Genomic DNA, 15259 nt, shown 5'->3' on the forward strand with positions numbered 1-15259 from the left:
TCATCTAGTCCAACCCCCAGCAGAATGCAGGGGATTCACAACTACCTGCCCACCCGCAGTAATCCCAATTCCATGCCCAGATTATCCCCCCCCCCCCAGGAAAAAAAACAACCCAGAATCCCTGGCCAGTCTGGCCTGGAAGGAATTCACCTCCCGATCCCAAAGGAGTTCAGTTCGGAGCCATTTCGGCTGCCGCTTCAGCCGTTACCCGGTTCCAAGAGAGAGCCACTTCCTTTGCTCAGTCGGTCTCAAATGTCACAACAAAGGTGCTCTCTGTTTCCTTTCCAAACCGGCCGGGGCCTTGTTTGCTTTGCCATTAATGCCCTTCAAAGTGGTTCGGCCTGTTGTTTTAATTCTGGCAGGTACAGCTGGGCCTTGTCTGCCTCTCCTCCGCTCCCCACCACCGTGCTGTCTTCTTTGATTGAAAAACAAACAAACCAAGCACACTTTATTAGTTTGTCGATTATCACGCATTGCACAGCGAGCCTCATGGTACAAGAGGCATACCTTTAAGTGTAAAAGGGAGAAGGAAGGATGCCGCAAGGGTGGCCAAATTGTGGCTCTCCAGATGCCCGTGGACTACAATTACCATGAGCCCCATGCCAGTGCGCCAGCAGGGGCTCATGGTAATTGTAGTCCACGGGCATCTGGAGAGCCACAGTTTGGTCATCCCTGGTCTAAAGCAAGGTATATTGTTCTAACTCAGGGAGCACCTACTAACCCCTTTCCTGATGCCTACGAAGTGCTTTTAAAAATCAGGTATAGACAGTTAAGGATGCTTCCACTGCACAAGGATCTTCACTGTGTGACCAAAGGTAATTGGTAGCAGTCTGAAACCTTGAAGAAGAAGAAGAAGAAGAAGTAGTAGTAGTGTTGGTTCTTATATGCCGCTTTTCCCTACCCGAAGGAGGCTCAAAGCGGCTTACAGTCGCCTTCCCATTCCTCTCCCCACAAGAAGACACCCTGTGAGGTGGGTGAGGCTGAGAGAGCCCTGATATCACTGCCCGGTCAGAACAGTTTTATCAGTGCCGTGGCGAGCCCAAGGTCAGCCAGCTGGCTGCATGTGGGGGAGCGCAGAATCGAACCTGGCATGCCAGATTAGAAGTCCGCACTCCTAACCACTACACCAACCTGGCTCTCTTGGGGATTCATGACAGCCCTGGAAGGGTTTCCCGAATGGGTAGGAGTTAACTTTTAATATATTGTTTTAAATTTGTTAAACCTTCTTGGGTGATACGACCATATATGATCACGTTGACACCCCACCAATGGCCAATGATGGGCCTGGAGGAGCTGGGGAGGGGAGGAGCCCCTGGTGGACATACACACAGCTATGTTTCCTAGTAATATTCTGCTGATCGTGCCACGTCTACTGTTTCTCAAAGCCTGAAGACTGTTTCTTGATAGTAATAAAGTTGAGAGAGGCAGCTATAAACAAATGGTTGGCAGCATGAAGACAAACAAAAAACCCCCCCCACATTTGAGGGGGAAAGGAACTCTGCAGACAATGTAGAGCAGTGGGTACTGAGTTCAAATCCAACCTTTACTATTAAACTCTCTGAATGGTGGTGAGCAAGCCAAGGTCTTTCACAGCCTGGACTACCTAATAGGGTTACTGTAAGGTTAATGTGTCCCGTTGTCCCTTCCCCCCTTTTTAAGCAGGAAAAGACTGGTGGGATTCTTGTGATATCTGCCAAAGGATGCATCTGAGAGCCTGTACATTCAAAACAACAAAGCAAACCAAGAACTGAAGAGTCCCCCTCCTCATTGCTTTAAGAGCACCTTTAATTGTTATAATTATATTTGACAGGATATCATACGTTGATTTTTCAAGAATTGCATATTGGCCGAGAATTAATTCAACCAATTGCACTTTGATTATGAAACCAAATAGATTAGGTATACATCTACAACCCCACCCCCACCCCCACCCCCCAAAAAACCCCTCTATCTCCAGATTGCAAGATCTGAAAATATATTAGCACTTTTATTACACAGAACTTATAACAAAACTCTACCAGTACCTTCAAGTGTCCATTGAGCTTAGTGCTGCATAACGATAAATACTAAAAAGTCCTTTCATGCATAACCGATTCAGCCTCGGTGCATAGTGAACATGTACAGTGTGAGCTCTGTGACTCAGTGGGGTAAAACATGGAGCATGCAGGTTCCCAGGGTCCATCCCTGGCACCTCCAGTTAAAAGAATAAGGTAATGGGCAATGTGTAGGATTCTAGCCTGAGAGCAAGATCTTGGCAGACCAATGCTCTTGATGAGCAGAAGGCAACTTCATGTGTCCTTTGGTCCTAGTCTGGCTGGTAGTGCTTCAGGCAGAGGAAGAGTTCCCTTTCATCACAAAGTCAGAAGCCAGGAGATGATGGAAAAGAAAAGGGGCTGCGTAAATACTAAAGGGCAGGACAAGCTTTAGGAACAGCATTCACCCGATACCGGTCAGATCCAGCCATCTTTCGAGCATCTCCCCTGCATTGGCATCACTGTTTTTGTCATGGAGGGAAGCAGGTTGATGGAAGGATCAAGTTCTTAGAAAGAGGCATCAAGTTCTTAGAAAAAAATCCATCATAGACATTAGTTCAGGGGTCCCCAGCCTCTTCGCCCCCACAAAATGGCTGCCACGGAAAGTGGAGTCGGCCACAGAAGGGGTGCTGTAGGAGGTGAGCACAGAGGGAGCCGAAGTGCAGGGGAAAGGGAAGGTAATATCTAAAATATACAGGAAAGGAAGACCGAGAAAAGAAAACCGACACAGTGGCGGCCGTGCCACAGAAGCAGTTATCCTAAGCTACCAAGCCGATTGGCTCTCTAGTGGCCAATCAGAAGCCCTGGCTCCACTCATTTTTCTGGTGCGTGGCATGAAAAGTGTCAACAGGTGCCGTGGTGCCCGTGGGCGGCATGTTGGGGACCCCTGCATGAGGCGAAGTCACTGAACCCTTTTCACAATAGCATCACTCGCTTGCAAGAGGAGTCGAGGGGAAAAGGCACCGAGATGCTTGACTCCGTCCGAATTTCTCCAGGAACCCAAGCTCAGACTCGGAGGGGCGGCCGCTTTAGCTGCCTTGCCGGAAGCTGTGGATCTGGGTGGAGTACTTCTGGAGCTGCTCCGGAGACTCCTCTTCGCCGCATTGCTGCTGATAATGTTCATAGAGTTTGGACCGGCTGCCGGAGGTGGAGCCGCCGACGGCAGGAGGGAGGTGTCCGTTCGACATCCTGAGGATCGTCGAGGTGAGAGACTTGATGTAGTTCTTGGCCAAGGTGAGGGTCTCGATTTTGGAGAGCTTGTTCTCCGCCCGGACGTGCGGGATCACCTCCCTCAGGGCCTGGAAAGCATTGTTCAGGTTGTGCATGCGCTGGCGCTCGCGTTCGTTGCTCTCCAACCGGCGCATCCGCCGGTCTTTGCTGCTCCAGGGGAGCTTTGAGGGCCGCGCGGCCGCCTTGCTGCTCTCTTGGTTCCTCTTTTCCCGGCGCCGCGAACATTTCAGAATCTCGTCTTTCTCCTGGGCCGGTTCCTGGTGCGCTGCCTCCTCCGGCACCGTGTGCCTACGTTTTGCCCCTTTGCTTTTGGCCTTCATGGCTGGCGGAGAACGACGCTACGCTTGGATTCTTGATGGGAAGGGGTTCCTGGCTCTAACCGGAGGCGTGTTTTACGGAGAGGACCATCAGCAGGCTGCTAGTGGAACGGGAACACCAGCCTCGACGGAAATCACATGGCCGGGAGCACGGAGCAGCGACGCTGGAGGAAAGCAGCTGTGGGGTCCGCCTCCTGGAGCAGATAAGAGTCTTTAAGTACACAAAACACTGAAACAGACAACGTGCTTCAGTCCTAGTATGCAGCGTGTAGATACGACAGACCCATGAATCATCGTACATTGCAAACAGGTTGCCTCGTTTACACTGAGAACCTCTGATCCTAAAGGACCCTGGACCACAATTTAGGAGCCTCTGATTGAGTGCTAAGTGTATTGCTCAGTAACGAATTTCCTCCCCGGACCTGGATGATCATGGGCATCTGTAAACGGCACTGAAATATTGCTTTTTAGGGCAGGGGTGGCCGAACGGTGGCTTACCAGGTGCTCATGGACTACGATTCCCATGAGCCCCTGCCAGCAGGGGCTCATGGGAATTGTAGTCCATGAGCAACTGGTGAGCCACTGTTCAGCCACCCCTGCTGAGCAGGCCAGGGATGCTCCACAGACCCCCTCAGTTGGTGCTTTGAAAACCCTACAGGATCAACATAACAGCATCTCCCATCATTTCCCGGTCTGAGACAGGAAAAGTAGGTCCTTAACCAGATCCTGAGACAAGGCCTACCTCGAGCTCCGTCTGGCCAAAGTAAACGCACCAGGGTGAACACAAAGCTCTGTGCCTTGGCTGCGCATAAGGTGTGCTTGACCTCCAGCTAGATGGTGCGTCAAAAACTGGCGATCTCATTTAAACAAAAACGAAGCACGGCCCTTCTGAAATTCAGCCTTGAGCACAGCTATGGGGGAAAAAAAACCCACCCTCAATTCTTACTTATTGGTGAGGAGGTCTCTGATGAACATTAAGGGCCAACATCCTGGATCATCCCCCATACGTCCAAGAGCAGACCCCAGCTCAAGTGGCTTGTAGGAGCTTCGTCAGTCCTCCGGCAATAACCCCTGGGAGGCTGGCAAACGTCCAGGGCCGATGCTCCGTCAAAGCTAGGGGCAGCCTAGGGAGATGATCTCCAGTCCGCCATTCACCCTGTGCAGTGGCAGCATGGGAGGGGACTGGCATCTTACCCTCTGGACCTGGCTGGTGGCATCATGGGCTACGGCCAGGCTGCCTACTTTTACTTGGCGCTACCAGGGACCTTGGGCTAGCCCAGAAAGGGGTGTCAAACCCTTTGGGTGGGTGAATCGCTAATGAAGGTAGCAAAGAGGCCAAACCACTGACAGGGGCTGCAGATTTCACCCCCTGGCACTTGGGCGCACAACCCCATACTTCCTTCCTGGGCCCACGCTCTTAATATTATTATTAATTGCCTTTATTGGCTGCCACTCCCAGCCGAACTGGCCTGTGGCAGTTTACATACATTTAAAAGCCCCACAGACAACCCAGAAGGCTGCGATCGCCAGCTGCAGGGTAGCTGCTCCATTCCCACCCGTCAACACCCACATGCACAACCATCAACCCTCCCGGAGGTAACTTCAGGGCGATCTGAGCCCCCAGATCCCCCTGGCCCATACTGGGAGGGAGGGAGCCGTTCTTCCTGGCCCAGCCTCAGCCAAACGCCTGGCGGAAGAGCTCCGTTTTAGAGGCCCTGCGGAAAGCTGACAAATTCCGTCAGGGCCCTCAGCTCTCCCGGGAGCTCATTCCGCCAGGTTGGGGCCAGGACCGAAAAGGCCCTGCCCCTGGTCGAGGCCAGGGGCACCTCCCGGGGACAACCAGCAAAGGCCGAACTGCAAAGCCGAGAGCCCTGTAAGGGGCATAAGGAGACAGGCGGGACCCAAACCGCGGATGGCCTTGAAGGTCAAAACCAGAACCCTGAACCTGATCCGGAAGCAAACTGGCAGCCAATGATGTGATCTTTTAAAAGCAACCAACTTCATTTGTTGGACGCATTTCAGGACCATCGCCGAGGAGTTCTGTTTCGCTCGGCTTGCCACCGTATAGGAACAGGGATTAAATGTATATTTACACAGAGTGGCCACGGCCCTCGCCCGCCTCCGAGTCACTCAGCCCCGCACTTGCTGCCCTTTTCATCCACCCTCCCCTCCTCCCGGTGCAGAAAATCCCCTCTCCTGCCAGCTCCGCTTCAAAGCGAGGGGAATTTTCCCAAGCCCGCAAACAAAATAACAAAACAAAGCTTAGAACTCCCAACCGGGACCATTTGGAGAAGCAGAACGCTTCCAAAGGCATGGATTTCTAGAAAGCGATCTGTACAAATTCAGACGTTCTTTGCTGACGGTCCTAGAGTCCAGTCCGATTGTACGTTAGGGACCCACAAAGTTTTGGAAACGCAAGCTTTTGAGAGCCGAAGCTCTCTTCGTCTGATGCTGATGCACACCCCAAAAATCCAGTTAGTCCCTAAAGGTGGCCGGACTCAAAACTAGCTGTCCGACACGGCGACCTTCTGAAACCATTTTTGTGAAGGCTCCTGCACCACAATTCCCATGTTTTTGACGGCCGGATTTTTCCTGCGGTGCTTTAACAGAGTCAAGGCCGGGTGTCCTTACCTGACAATGAAGCGCCTGCCACTGTGGCATCTCTAGCTGGGCAGGGCTGGGCTGGGCTGGGCGGGAAGAGGCCGCCGAACGGCCCCCGGCCTGACAGCGAATGAGCGAGCGGCATCCAGCGACTTATTTTGGCTCCCCTGTCCTCTTGCAGTCTGCTATACCGGGGCTAGGACACGTCACTTTAATGCACGAGCAAGAGGAAAGGGGCGGTGTTTGGCTTGGGGAAGTCTTTGGCAAATAAGCCAAGGGTTGGTGTGTGTGTGTGTGTGTTTGTGTGTGTGTGTCAAGAGCCAGATTATGACAGGGAGCTGTGCTCTGCCATGCGGGCCGGCGCTCTGCACAGGTGACACGGAAGAACGTCCCCGGCACTGCCCCGGCGTTACGCAAGAAGAGAGGCTCATGACCTTACAGCAAACCCTTGTTATTGTTTCCACTGGTCAGGGCACATGAAGCGCCTGCAAAAAGAGCATTGCTAGAAGCGAAATGCGCAGGCTGTGACATTCACCTGCCGGTTTTAGAGGGTCGCCCGTGGTGGTCAGCAGAAGGGCGGCGAGGTTCAAGCCCCCAAGAGGCCCACCGCATTTCCCGGGGTGGAGCTTTGAAGAGTCAGCGGCTAGCAAAGGTGTCCGGGGAAGGGATGAGTTTGACTGTCAAAAGCTTCTCCCCTGGAAATCTTCAGAATCACAGAATCCTAGAGTTGGAAGGGGCCATAGAGGCCATCTAGTCCAACCCCCTGCCCAACGCAGGATCAGCCCAGAGCATCCTAAAGCATCCAAGAAAAGTGTGCCTCCAACCTTTGCTTGAAGACTGCCAGTGAGGGGGAGCTCACCATCTCATCTTGCGGGTCTCCAAAGGTTTCGAGTCTAGTCTGGCTTTCGCATCAACACGGCAAGATGGTCACAGCTCTCCAAAGTGCGCTTAAGTTAAGGGCCATCGAGCTGTTTGTGACTCAAGCTGACCCTCTGAGCTAATGACCTGCAAAATGCTGACCCTCTGAGCTAATGCCCTGTCATTTTTTGCTCAGCTCTTGCAGACTGAGCTGCCACTTCCCTTCTGCAGGCCCGCCGTGTGATGCCGAGACGTCCTCTTTTCCTCCACCTTCCACTTTTCCTAGCATTATTGTCTTTTCCGATGAGTCTCATCTTCGCATAACGTGACCAACATTGGCTAGCCTCACATTAGCCCATCTTAGCTTTTGGAAATAGTTCAACAGCACCCTTAGGAGCCAGCCTGGTGTATGGCCTATGAGCTGCAGCATCGAATCGGGGTTTGATTCCCCGCCCCTCCACATGCAGCTGGGTGACCTTGGGCTAGTCACAGTCCTGTTAAGAGTTGTTTTCGCAGAACAGTTTCTCGCAGAGCTCTCTCAGCCCCACCTACCTCACAGGGTGCCCTTTGTGGGGATGGGAAAGGAAGGAGATTGGAAGCCACATTGAGACTCCTTCGGGTAGTTAAAAGTGGGGTATAAAAAGCAATTCTTCTTTAATCTAGAGCCCAGTTATTTATCTATTTAATTTAGCCTAGGACCCAATTATTTGTCTTTTTTACCTGGCCTGGATCGGCCAGGCAAGCCCGATCCTGCCATTTTATTTATTTAATGTATTTATTAATTATATATTTGCATACCGCCCTCCCCAGAAGCTCAGGGCAGTTCACACGAAACAATGTATGGAACATAGTTTCTTCATAACATAACATGACATATAAGTGGACTATCAAACTGATAACAGCAACTATACCTAAAGGTGACAGTCTAATTCATAACAGTTCAAACAGGTCCATGGTTCAGGTGTATGGCTTCTTGGGAGGGAGGTTCAGGGGCCCTGTAGATATTCTTGATTCTGGTCGACTTCAAGCAAATGCCTGGCGGAAGAGCTCCCTTTTGCAGGCCCTGTGGAACTGTTTTAGCTCCGTCAGGGCCCTGATCTCCTCCGGGAGCTCCTTCCACCAGGTGGGGGCCAGGACAGAGAAGGCTCTGGCCCGGGTTGAGGTCAGGCTGGCTTCTTTTGGGCCACGGACGATTAGCCGGTTGGCGGCGGCCGAGCATAGAGCTCTTGGGGGGGGGGGTGTCCCCGCAGGTACTCTGGGCCCTGACCGCGTACGGCCTTCATTACCAGAACCTGCAGCTTGATCCGGAATTCGACTGGTAGCCACTGCAGTTGATGGAGGATGGCCCGAATGTGGGACCTTCATGGTGGGACTGTGAGGACCCTGGCTGCTGCATTTTGGACCAGCTGTAGTTTCCGGATCAGGGTTGAGGAGAGACCTGCATAGAGCGAGCTGCAGAGGCCCAGTCTAGAGGTGACCGTCGCATGGATCACTGTGGCTAGGTGTTCCGGGGGAATGGAAGGTAAGCAGAGAAGGAAGGCCATGATGTGGGGGCATTCAAGGGAACAAGCCACGATACTTTTAGGTCAATAAGGGATGATTGACTTGAATGGCAAAGCACCTCTGAATGTCTCTTGCGTGGCTGACAAGACAATCTGAGGGTCTGGCTGCACGACACACAGACAATATATGAATAATGCCAGTGTCTTTTTGGTGGCCCACGGGATCAGCAAAACTCTCCTCCGACAGAACATAAAGCTGCCAGGGATATTTTCCTGAACAGGAAATGTCTCTAAACCAGATTATGTTTCCATGTTCGGGAATGCTAGCAAGATTCTTCCATGGAGAGAATGGAAATGACCCCGACGCTGACCACCACTGCTTATGGGGAAAACACAAAGCAGAACCACAGAATGCGTGGGGAGGGGACCTCCAGGCCATCTAGTCCAGCCCCCTGCTCCGTGCAGGATCAGCCTCAAGCATCCAGGAGAAGCATCTGTCCAGATGCTGCTTGAAGGCCGTCAGAAGATCAGGTACACGTACCCATCTACCACGTACCCAGCTTGGTGTACTGGTTAAGAGTGCAGACTTCTAATCTGGTGAACCAGGTTTGATTATGGACTCCCCCACATGCAGCCAGCTGGGTGACCTTGGGCTCGCCAGGGCACTGATAAAACTGTTCTGACCGAGCAGTGATATCAGGGCTCTCTCAGCCTCACCCACCTCACAGGATGTCTGTTGTGGGGAGAGAAAAGGGAAGGCGATTATAAGCCGCTTTGAGACTCCTTCGGGGAGAGAAAAGCGGCATCTAAGAACCAACTCTTCTTCTTCTTCAGTAATCTCAGGGCTCTCTCAGCCTCCCCTCCCTCACAGGGTGTCTGTTGTGGGGAGAGGAAGGGAAGGCGAATGTAAGCCGCTTTGAGACTCCTTCAGGTAGGGAAAAGCAGCATATAAGAAACTATTCTTCTTCTTCTTCCATTTCACTTCCCTGTTACACAGAGTGCCAAGAACCACATTTTAAAGTTGTCCTGTAGTCCAAATCACTTTAACAAGGCTCAGAGAATGAGCTTCCTTCTTACAGACACAGATGTGTAGGTGACATTTTCGGGCACACGTTTGCCGAAGGAGGGAGACAGCTGGTCCTTTGTTTGGTGGCTGAAGGCCTCTTTGCTCCGCTCAAATGGCCTTCACCTTTGTTGACAGACTCCTGAGTCCAGGAGACATGCTCGGGACTTGTGATTGATGTAACAGAACTCTGACTGAAAGGCTACTGAAACGGCCGTGCCAACCACAACATTCTTCTGCGGGAGCCCGGAGAAGGAAACCCGATCCCACAAAGCTCGCCTCGGAAGTGAGCAACCAGGGAAGCCGAGGTTCCTTGCCTCAGGTCTTCTTCTCACGCACGCACCGTTCTTCACCTGACCTGAAGAGGAAGAGTACCAGCAAATCCAAAAGAAAACACGCAGGAAAGGAGGAGGACAGAAGAGGTTAAAAAAAAAAAAAAACCCAACCAACACATTCCACGACCAAGTCTCAAAACCTGCTCATCTAGTTGGACACGAGAAAAGAAAAACGTTCTCAGCGTTGCCTTGCCGGGCCACAGAAACAAGGTTCGTGGACTACAATTCCCATGAGCCCCTGCCAGCGTTTGCTGGCAGGGGCTCATGGGAACTGTAGTCCACGGACCTCTGGAGGACCACAGGTTGACTACCCCTGGTTTAAACCATCACAAAACGCCACCCCAGCTGTATTTCTTGGAAAACCGGCCACTCACCCCAATACCCCTGCAGCGACTCCACAGAAGATACTGGATTTATAAATATATAGCTTTAATTTATTTCGAATATTAAATAAGGTGTTTGTTTTGTTTTTTTTAAATTACAAGCAGTTTCGAATCACACTATGTATGATCAATGTACAGTAGAAATATTACAATTTTGTTTTTTTTTAATTTACACAGTTTTTAAAGACAATTCGACCTGAAACCTTCCTCTAACGATAATATTGCCGTAAACCGCATACCTGCATTGACGTCCAAACCTCTCCGTGGTGGTGGTGGTTACATAAAAGCGTACGTCTGAAAGTCCCCGCGGCTTAAGACACTTTCGCCTAAACCCATAAGAAACGACATCTAAAATCATGACCTAAAAAAAAAGGTCCAGGGCCTGCCCTACAAATTCCACATACCCTCGCAAGCTCTTTGTTCTCGGTTTTGCAGCCTTGTGTTCGAGATTTATAAATCGGTGAGCTACCTGGAAAGGGAGAGAGAGTGAGAAAGAGAGAGGGAGAGAGACAGAGCGTCCTTCCGAACAAGGGCTCAGCAACCTCTGAACAGCAGAGCGGAGCTTTCAAGAGGCCCAAAGCAAAAAGGGAATTCCCGGCACGGGGACAACCGCGCTTCCGAAAACAACCCCGCCAGGGAAGAGAAGACGAACCGAGCGGGTCACGTCAAGGGGTGTTGGCAAGGGAGGGAACGCGCTGCTCCGGAAGGTACCGCTGATGCTGGGACTGAGTTCCTTGTGGCATAACCTTTGGCAATTTGAATGCACTCGATGTCCACCCTTTTTCCACGGGCAAGGGGGCGGGAAGAGGGCAAGCCTCCCCCAGTGCTATCGCGTTAAAAGTCCAGAAATTATTATAATTATAATATATATATATATATATATATAGAAAAAAGGAAGACTCTAGCTCCGAATAATCCGATAAGTGCAATGGCCAGGGGACAAAGGCAGCGAGCTGGACGGGCCAAAGCAACCGAGAAGCAAGAGGGAGGGCTTTACATAATATAGGGACTGCCATGAGGTCACCTGCGAGTTAAGTAATAAGCAGATTCTCAGAAATATGGCTTGCTAGACAGCGACGTTCAATCACGCAGTTCCGAGAGGCCACACCCACCCGCTGCTCAGCTATGTACAATTATACACATTCATACAGATAATACAGGGGTATAAAAGGGCCTATGATACAATCCTATGTATAAACCAGAACATAAACCATTTTACAGATCTCGTGACAACTTTTTTCCTTCTCGTTACATGTAGAATTCTTCAAGTACTAGGAGTGGGTTGGGGGGGGAGGCGTCAGCACGGAGTAAATTTTTTGTTTTGTCGTTGTTGTTGTTTTTTAAGGAAACGCAAAGAACCGCACCAGTTCCAAAAAGAACACACAACGAGAGTACCGTACGTCTCTTGAACGTTCAGGTCCCGGCCTGCCTTCGGCGTTTGCTGGAGTTCGGTCGCACGGAGCCTGGCTTTTAAAGCTGGCTACCAGGCCGCCGCCCCCCCAAAAAAATGTCCATGCCAGCGTGATGGGGTGTGTCCAGCCACCTAGTCCCTCTCGCCGTCTTCGCTGCTTCCTGCGGAAAAGAAACAAAACCGTCAGGCGGCAAAAACGCTCGGAAATTTTGCTTCCCGTAGGAGCGCCTCGACACGGAAGATTTTTTCCTCTGGGCCTGATATCCAGGGACGTTTTACATTCTGTGAACGTAGCCAGATGGTGAGTAGGTGGGCAGAAGCAGATTTCGTCCAAGCTGAACTGGCCAGGGAATTTGGGGGGGTATCATCTGGGCAGGGAATTGGGGTCACTGTGGGTGGGCAGGGAGTTGTGCATTTCCTGCATTCTGCACCTTCCGAATCTATGATCCTGTGAAACGAGGAAACGGTCTTGAAACAGCAGGGCTGCCTTGAAGGTAGGAGGGAGGGGATTTTTAGCCGTCACGTTAGTAGATTGATGTTTTAATGGGAATTTTAATGGGGTTAGTTGTTGTGACCCGCCTTGAGCCTGTCGGGAGAGGCGGGAAATAAATCTAACAACAACAACAATAACAATAATAATGGTTGAGGAAGTCCAACTCTAACTTACCCTCAACAGCTGCACTCAGACCCCTCAGTAAACCAAGGCCCAATGTCAGCTGCCATGTCTGAGAGCAGATGGCCCAACAGATCAGAACACAAATTAGGGCTTGTTAGTCTGAATCCACAAACCCCAGTTTGTTGAGCAGCTCCAGGGCCATGCACTCACCTACCCACAGAAAATCACAGGGCCTTACGCTCTGCAGGGGCTAGCCTATTGGTCATTCCCGGTCCCAAGGAAGCTCGCCTGGCCTCGACCATAGAATCATAGAATCATAGAGTTGGAAGGGGCCATAGAGGCCATCTAGTCCAACCCCCTGCTCAACGCAGGATCAGCCCTAAGCATCCTAAAGCATCCAAGAAAAGTGTGCATCCAACCTTGGTTTGAAGACTGCCAGTGAGGGGGAGCTCACCACCTCCTTAGGCAGCCTATTCCACTGCTGAACTACTCTGACTGTGAACAATTTTTTTCCTGATATCTAGCCTATATCGTTGTACTTGAAGTGTAAACCCATTACTGCATGTCCTCTCCAGGGCCAGGGCCTTTTCGGTCCTGGCCCCAACCTGGTGGGATGAGCTCCCGGAAGAGCTGAGGGCCCTGCGGGAATTGTCATCATTCCGCAGGGCCTGCAAGACGGAGCTCTTCCGCCAGGCTTTCGGGTGAGGCCGGGCAGCAAGAAGATCTAGCCCCCCTCACAAATGTGACGGTTGCGTCTGTCATCTGCCCCCTCCCTTTCCTTTCCTAGTGGGTGTGGAATGGGGTTAGCTATATTGAATTTTGACGCCATTCTTGCCTTAACCTTTGTATTAAATTGGATCATGTTTTTATTGTGCTTTTATTCTTTTAGGGGATTGGTTTTTAGGTGACCCGCCTTGAGCCTCCGGGGGGAGGCGGGATATAAATTAAACAACAACAATAACAACAACCACCACCATCGTGGCACGGAGAAGATGTTCTCCCTGCTGAAACCAAACCCGGGTTTCTCAGTTACGGTGCGATCCTAAACACAGTTCTATCAAACCACTCAGGACAGCAGGATTAGAAAGGTGTGACTGTGCCAGTTTGCTAGACTAACCAGTCTGTTGTGTAGCCACAGTTTATTTAACAAACTTCTACATGATGCCTACAAGGAATATTGCGCTTCCAGGACCTCTGGAACTATTCTTTCTTTCCCCCCTCCCTCAAAAAAGATGCTAAAGCAGCGCTTCTCAACTTTTTTACCATTCATAAATGGTATATATAAGAAAATTAATTTCTTATTAATTAATTAAACTCCCACTTATTTGGGAAGCCCTTCCAGAGCCCTCAAGACACCCCAGGCACTGCAGCAATTCCCCTCCGAAATCCGCCCCCCCCCCCAGGGACACACCTGGAAATCTCCCAGGCCCAACTGTACCGATCGCACACTTCAATGTCACCGTTGGGGGCACAGGGAGAGCTGTGCCTTATCCGAAAGGCGACCCTTTATTAATAAAAAGCCAGGCAAAGGGTATTATCAGCTCTTCAAGAGCAAGTGCAAACAACGATGCATAGCCAAATTCCAAAAATGAACTCCTGTGCCAACACGCCCAGGGCCAGGGTCACCGCAGCGGCTCAAAACAGACCCACATTCTAATTCTGCCATAAACTCTCTCTCTCTCACACACACACACACAGATACAAAGACACACACACACAGGCCCCTGATGAATTTGCTTACTTAGCGTGGTCTGCATTCTGAAGGGGTTGGGGATTCTTTCGGATGAATTAAAGCAGCTCAAAAAAGACTGCACACACCAAGTTTTGTGAAACAGGGCAGACGACAGATTTGTCAAAGCTCATCACAGCCTCCTCAGATGAGCAGCAGAGCCAGTTTGGTGCAGTGGTTAGGAGTGCGGACTTCTAATCTGGCAAGCCAGGTTCGATTCTGCGCTCCCCCACATGCAACCAGCTGGGTGACCTTGGGCTCGCCACGGCACTGATAAAACTGTTCAGACTGAGCAGTGATATCAGGGCTCTCTCAGCCTCACCCACCTCACAGGGTGTCTGTTGTGGGGAGAGGAAAGGGAAGGCGACTGTAAGCCGCTTTGAGCCTCCTTCGGGTAGGGAAAAGCAGCATATAAGAACCAACTCTTCTTCTTCTTCTTCTAATTCCAGTAGCAAGACCCCAGGAGGCCAAAATCTGTGCAGTCCTGCACAGGACCTTCATGCGATCCTCCAACCCCCTGTCACCTTGACTGGGCCACCTCGGCTGGGACGCAGCAGAGCAGCTGCGGGAGGAAACACACTGGGTAGACGTGACCTGAACGAATAGGGGAACTTTCAAGGAAACCCATGAAAGAGAGAGACAAAAAAAGAACCACACTGGCCAGCAGCTGAGCTTCAAACACGCTCCCATTTACAAGGCTGGTCAAAACAAAAAAAACCCAAGGTGACCTTGGGGAAGTCATTTTCACATTCTGCAGAGCTCCCGAGGCAAGGGGCAACCCTTGAGGACATGCATACTTGCCTCCCTGTTCAATGTCGGAATCCGTGAGGTGCGTAAGAGAAAAGCTGGCGATGTTTGCCGGGGAGACGGTGAATCTGGAGTAAGGTAGCGAGTGCGGCCAGATTTGCTCGGGGCTCCGGGGCAGCGCCGGAGGGGAGAAGTACTTGGACGTGGGATTGAGGAGCGCGCCTCCGGCCTTGGAGACAAAAGAGGGCTCCGGGGAAGAGAAGTCGTCGTCCCATTCAAAGCCGCCGCCTGAAACACACGAGAGGGAAACTGAGCAAGAGGACGGGTGAGACTGAACGTAGAGGAAGTAGAGACTGAAACCCACTGATTTTCAGCAGAGACAACAGGCTCAGCTGAGTGTCGTGTGCACAAAATTTAGCACCCAAAATCTGGCA

The 15259-nt window shown here is 51.2% G+C and overlaps 2 protein-coding genes across 4 annotated transcripts in view; both read right to left on the reverse strand.

The window, feature by feature from the left end:
- Nucleotides 1-1754: 1754 nt before the first annotated feature.
- BHLHA15 (basic helix-loop-helix family member a15) lies at nt 1755-7128 on the reverse strand. The gene is made up of 2 exons (XM_077316713.1): nt 6212-7128; nt 1755-3774 (listed from the first exon to the last, which is right to left on the reverse strand). The coding sequence occupies exon 2, from the start codon at nt 3581-3583 to the stop codon at nt 3062-3064; it is 522 nt and encodes a 173-aa protein (XP_077172828.1). The 5' UTR covers nt 3584-3774; nt 6212-7128; the 3' UTR covers nt 1755-3061.
- A 3223-nt stretch (nt 7129-10351) lies between these two features.
- The window catches only part of LMTK2 (lemur tyrosine kinase 2), a 53513-nt gene continuing 48605 nt past the window's right edge, over nt 10352-15259 (reverse strand). For 2 of the 3 annotated variants that reach the window (XM_077316128.1, XM_077316126.1), the window contains exons 13-14: nt 14880-15113; nt 10352-11894 (exon numbers count right to left, since the gene is read on the reverse strand). In XM_077316128.1, the coding sequence (XP_077172243.1) occupies nt 11866-11894; nt 14880-15113 (263 nt within the window). In that variant the 3' untranslated portion in view covers nt 10352-11865. Of the gene's footprint in view, nt 11895-14875; nt 15114-15259 lie in introns of all 3 variants that reach the window. The other variant, XM_077316127.1, reaches the window with a different exon arrangement.

This window comes from Paroedura picta, chromosome 17 (assembly GCF_049243985.1).
Source record: "Paroedura picta isolate Pp20150507F chromosome 17, Ppicta_v3.0, whole genome shotgun sequence".
Lineage (NCBI taxonomy): Eukaryota > Metazoa > Chordata > Lepidosauria > Squamata > Gekkonidae > Paroedura > Paroedura picta.

Excerpts from the sequence above, each read along its gene's own strand:
- BHLHA15 (XM_077316713.1), bottom strand. The coding sequence starts at position 3,583 with ATGAAGGCCAAAAGCAAAGGGGCAAAACGTAGGCACACGGTGCCGGAG.